General features: G+C 38.7%; 1 protein-coding gene across 3 annotated transcripts in view; it reads right to left on the reverse strand.

Moving 5' to 3' along the window:
* dapk2b (death-associated protein kinase 2b) overlaps positions 1-4,819 on the reverse strand; it is a 59,078-nt gene extending 54,259 nt beyond the window's left edge. The window contains exons 1-2 of one of the 3 annotated variants that reach the window (XM_061969443.2): positions 4,729-4,819; positions 4,267-4,398 (exon numbers count right to left, since the gene is read on the reverse strand). In XM_061969443.2, coding sequence (XP_061825427.2) covers positions 4,267-4,343 — 77 coding nt within the window. In that variant the 5' untranslated portion in view covers positions 4,344-4,398; positions 4,729-4,819. Of the gene's footprint in view, positions 1-4,266; positions 4,679-4,728 lie in introns of those variants that run through there. The other 2 variants (XR_012050655.1, XM_061969445.2) reach the window with 2 other exon arrangements.
* Between the last annotated feature and the right edge of the window lie 1,181 nt (positions 4,820-6,000).

The following is a 6,000-nucleotide window of genomic DNA, read 5'->3' on the forward strand; positions in this document are numbered from 1 at the left end:
TGTTGATAGACTCCCACTAAGAATGTCTTAGACGACTGAGACAACCTATGAAAAATAGCAAATGGTTCATTCTGCACTTTTACATCTCACTGCCCGTAAGTGTGATGCCTTCAAGGAACCTTGATTAAAGTTGGAAACAGAGGCGTCACTAGTTTTGAACTCCCAGGAGATGCAGCAATAACAATATAACCATAACATTACTGATGACAGTTGTTGATTGATTGGCATGATAACCCTACGTCTCTACTTTAATCTCTACTTTACACGCTGAAGTCGAAAGAAACTTGAGAGATTCATATTTAATTGATTATATGCTGGCCTTTTCACTTTGAAATGTTCAAACAAAGCCAATTTATTTAGGGGGGTGATGTGGATAATCCCACTGCTGGACTCTAGAAAGAGGTTCCGTAGCCTCCATAGCAGAACCTCCGGGTTCTGATACCAAGTAGGGCTGCCAATCTTTGGGTGTCCCACGATTCGATTCAATATCGATTCTTGGGGTCACGATTCGATTATAAATCGATTTTTTTCTATTCAACGCGATTCTCGATTCAAAAAGGATATTTTCTCGATTGAAAAGGATTGTCTATTCATTCAATACATCGGACTTCAGCAGGGTCTACCCCAGTCTGCTGACATGCAAGCAGAGTAGAAAGCTTTTATAATTGTAAAGGACAATGTTTTATCAACTGATTGCAATAATGTACATTTGTTTGAACTATTAAATGAAGCAAAAATATGACTTATTTTATCTTTGTGAAAATATTGGACACAGTGTGTTGTCAAGCTTATGAGATGCGATGCAAGTGCATACCTGCCAACTTTTGAAATCAGAAAAACCTAGTAGCCAGGGTCCAGGGGCCACAGGCCCCGGTAGGTCCAGGACAAAGTCCTGGTGGGGGGTTCAGGCTTCGCCCCCCGACGCAAAATGATTGATTGCATTCAGACAGGTTAAAATGTTGCTAAAACCATCACTTTTCTATCAGTCACAGTGACTTTTCAAAACAAAAATATTACAGCAAAAATCATATGGGTTGATTGACATGTTTATTCTGTAAGCTAACTTCAATAGTTTGAAATTATTTTGACAGTTAATGCCAGTTATCCTGTCAACCTTTCACAAGACTTCAATTTGTTCATTGAAAGTATAAACACTTTTTACAGTAAACAAATGGTAAAACAGTACTAAACAATTCCATAAAAAAAAAATTGGTGTCATTATTAACTTTCTGTCCAAGCTTGTATAATCTACTGCCTTTTTCAATTGTAAAAAATATTCTGTGCCTAAATTTCACATTTCTATCACAATTATCATACTGTAAACATGGTAAGCTAACTTCATTAAAATTAATAGTCCTGTCAATAGCATGGAATTACAATTCAAATGTCGTTTTTTTGTAAGCCTTTCAAAAGAATTCAAAATATGAAAAATTAATGAAAATTAATTGAAGCCATCAGACACTTGAAAAGTGGCACATCACATCTCTAATGTAATCATTTTAACTTTTCAACAGAAATAGCACTGCAAAAATATTAAGGACATACTTCTGTATTTTGGTAGTTATGCTGTCAACATTTAACAAGATTTCTTCAACTTGGACTTGAAAGCATAAATAGTATAAACACTTTTTAACAGTATGTCGTGCTGTGAAATACAGCCGACAGGATTGCGCACCAAACACGAAGCAAGGCCAAAGTGCATGCATGGTGCAGGAGAACAAAGGACTTCTTTCATTTAAGGTTTGTGATAAACCATCAAACTCATTCGTTAAAAGGACTCTATAGTAATATAAAGCGAATTTTTCTGGACATTATCATGCAAGAAAAGTTTATTTTTGGGACCGCGATCACCGCGTAATGATTTTTAAAGGTTGCATTACAAACATTTAAATGTCCCATGTGATCAGCCAGTGCGATTGGAAGTCCATGCTCAATTATTGCCTCCGTAAATAAAACTTCGGCATTCATCACATCCAAAGAATCTGTTTGGGCGACGAAAAACGTTGAAAGTTTTCCACTTGTATCGCTAGCAACGGCATTAGACTTGTGTTCTTTTGTCCCAACGTGGTCTTTTACATCGCTAATTCCTCCGTGTCCGATCGAAAAAATCTTGTCTGCACAAGGTGCAATTCGCGTAGTTTTCCCCCTTTTTGGAACGGATAATTATTCCCGGATAGGCTTTTGAATATTCTTCACGGAATGACTGCAGTTTTCTTTTCGGTTTAAGACTAATTTGCGATTTTTCTCCGGCTGATTCCATGATCGTTCGCTCGTTTGGAAACAATGACAACGTGCTTGGCAGCGGTGCTATAAATAGCCTCGCGCGTGGCATTCGGAATGGCTCGATAGGAAGTTACGGGAAGCAGTGTCGATTGTCATTGTTGTTACGCGATTTCGTGAATAAAACTTTTTTTTAAAATTGTTTTTTTAATTAATGAAAAACCGTATTTTTTATCACTGCAACCGTAACCCGGAATAGGATGATGAAAACCGTACTAATTACAGGAAAACCGGAGTAGTTGGCAGGTATGCAAGTGTAAGCCACTGTGACACTATTGTTCTTTTTTTATACATGTCTAATGATAATGTCAATGATTAAATTGAAATTTTATTTTTTTATTTTTATTTTTTTTTTTGTGTAAAAGTAGACAGTTTTATGTCGTCCACAGCTCCTTTACCACATGGGGTCCCCCAGGGCTCAATCCTTGCCCCAATTTTATTTGCGCTTTACCTTCTCCCCCTTGGTTCTATTTTTAGGAAGTACAGTATTGCATTTCATTTTTATGCCGATGATTGCCAGATTTATTTTCCCATGGCACAAAATAACACGGTTCAACGTCTTATTGACTGCCTGCACGACATCAAAGTCTGGCTTTCAGCTAACTTCCTGAGCCTAAATGAAGATAAAACAGAAGTTATGTTGTTCGGTCCAAGTCGCTCTCCCTCCCCCAACGTTGACCTCGGCACTCTGACCCCGTATCTCAGCGACTCTGTCACAAACCTGGGGGTAAAGTTTGACTCAGATTTTAAATTCGAAAAACAAATCAGCAGCGTCGTTCAAAAAAGCTTTTATCAATTACGCCAAATAGCGAAAGTGAAACCGCTTCTATCAAGACATGATCTTGAGAAATTAATCCACGCTTTTATCTCGACTCGTCTTGATTACTGCAATGCCCTGTATGTTGGCATTAGCCAGGCCTCCCTCGCCCGCCTGCAGCTCGTGCAGAACTCTGCTGCTCGTCTGCTAACACAGACCCGCAGACGTGAGCACATCACCCCTATTTTAGCGTCCCTTCACTGGCTCCCTGTGCGTTACCGAATACATTTTAAACTCCTTTTATTTGTTTTTAAATGTCTAAACAACCTCGCGCCAACCTATCTCTCCGACCTCCTTCAGCCTTACTGCCCCACCCGATCCTTAAGATCAGCCGATCCGCTGCTGTTGACGGTCCCTGACACAAGGCTGAAGCTTAGAGGTGACAGAGCTTTCGCCGTTGCTGCTCCCAAGCTCTGGAACGACCTACCCCTGAGTGTTAGACAAGCCTCCTCTCTTCCTGTTTTTAAATCTCTCTTAAAGACATACTTTTATTCCATGGCTTTTAACACTGAGTGATATCCATCCTGCAATGGCGCCCCATAATACACCTGCTGTGATCCTGTTTTTATGTTTTTATTAATTCTATTTTAATTATTTATTTTTTATCGTGTTCTGTTTGTGTTGTGTTGTGTTTGCTCGGTACTCGTTTTATCTTTTAACCTGCTCATTGTACAGCACTTTGGCTACCCCTGTGGTCAATTTTAAATGTGCTCTATAAATAAAGTTGATTTGATTTGATTTGATGAATGAGGGATTTTTAATCACAAATTGTAACTAATATTGATACTGTTGTTGATAATATTCATTTTTGTTTCACTACTTTTGCTTTGTTCTGTGTGTTGTTTGTGTCTCCTCTCAATTGCTCGGTTTATTGCACTTCTGAGTGTCGGCTTTGCTTTTGGAATTGGATTGCATTGTTATGGCATTGCTGTGTATTGTTTTGTTGGATTGATTCATTTACGTACAACGTGAGAAAGGCCATTTCAATTCGAATCCATTGTTTCCCACACCCCTAATACCAAGTGTGTGTGTATGGGCTTGGGTTTAGGGTGGGATGGGGGGCCCACAATCTGGTGCTACACCCCTGCACGGCACACACACACACACACACACACACACACACACATATGTATATATAGGACGAGTGCACATCAGGAAGAGCCACTCACCTTCCCAGCTCCTCTCCAATGTCATAGAAGTCCTCCACAAGCAGCTGTTTAAAAAGCGCCATGCCAGGTGTCCTCATTGATATGGATGCTCTCACACCGTGTACAACTTTCAATCCCGCTCCTCTTCTCGCCCTGCATATACAAGAAAAGAAGTCACTCCTGTGGCGTGCATGTCCCAGCTTGCCGTGCGAAGCATTCCATCTCAGAGCTGGACCGACTTTCACATAAAGCGCCTCTCTCTCTCTCTCTCTCTCTCTCTCTGAGCTCCAATGCATGCAAGTGGTGTTCCAGTGCCAAGCTGGGCAGTGCAACATTGTTCAAGCACTGGCAATGCACCAGGATTACCAGGAATAACTAGGGCAGATTAGTCAATATTAGTAAATAAAGGAGAGAGGCAGAGTGTTAGTATTGGATGCAGAGAAGAAGAAGAAGAAGAAGAAGAAAGAGGCCATGCTGCTCTACCTTATGTGGGATGTTGCTCCTCAGCAAGCTGCTGTGTGTGTTTGCCAGAGTCAGCATCACACTTTTGTGTCCGCTCAAGTCCCCCCCACGGATGTCTATTATGAAACTGCCCATAAGAAGAAGCAGCTATCAATACCCAGGACATGACAGGCGCTTACGCCACAACACTTTTGACTTCTTAGCATTCACAGGGAGGGAAGTGGTTTCTCTAAAACAAAACGTGCCGTGAATTCAATAACAGTCTCACCAGATTAAAATTATTGCATTGAAAAGGTGAAGTGGAAATACTGAAGCTGTATGTACAGCTTCATCTACAGTATGTGTTTGTATGTACATCTTCGTCTATGTGTTTGTATGTACATCTTCATCTACAGTATGTGTTTGTATGTACATCTTCATCTATGTGTTTGTATGTACAGCTTCATCTATGTGTTTGTATGTACATCTTCATCTATGTGTTTGTATGTACAGCTTCATCTATGTGTTTGTATGTACAGCTTCATCTATGTGTTTGTATGTACAGCTTCATCTATGTGTTTGTATGTACAGCTTCATCTATGTGTTTGTATGTACAGCTTCATCTATGTGTTTGTATGTACAGCTTCATCTATGTGTTTGTATGTACAGCTTCATCTATGTGTTTGTATGTACAGCTTCATCTATGTGTTTGTATGTACAGCTTCATCTATGTGTTTGTATGTACAGCTTCATCTATGTGTTTGTATGTACAGCTTCATCTATGTGTTTGTATGTACAGCTTCATCTATGTGTTTGTATGTACATCTTCATCTATGTGTTTGTATGTACATCTTCATCTATGTGTTTGTATGTACATCTTCATCTATGTGTTTGTATGTACAGCTTCATCTATGTGTTTGTATGTACAGCTTCATCTATGTGTTTGTATGTACAGCTTCATCTATGTGTTTGTATGTACAGCTTCATCTATGACAGCATTGCATGCATTCTAGGTAAGCAAACTCTTACAAGGACTAATTTGACAATTTTAAGAAACCTGCTTTCAATAACAACACCCAATTCATGTCTCAAGTCCATATTCATTCATATATATAAACATATACTGTACATATATACAGTATGAATATATATATATATATATATATCCATATGTTTATTTATAAATATTTATTTATTTTATATATATATATATATATATTATTTATATATTTTTATTTATTTATATATGCACCTTATTGCTTTTTTATCCTGCACTACCATGAGCTTATGTAACGAAATTTCGTTCTTATCTGT

The sequence above is a fragment of the Nerophis lumbriciformis genome, linkage group LG10 (assembly GCF_033978685.3).
Source record: "Nerophis lumbriciformis linkage group LG10, RoL_Nlum_v2.1, whole genome shotgun sequence".
Classification (NCBI taxonomy): Eukaryota; Metazoa; Chordata; class Actinopteri; order Syngnathiformes; family Syngnathidae; genus Nerophis; species Nerophis lumbriciformis.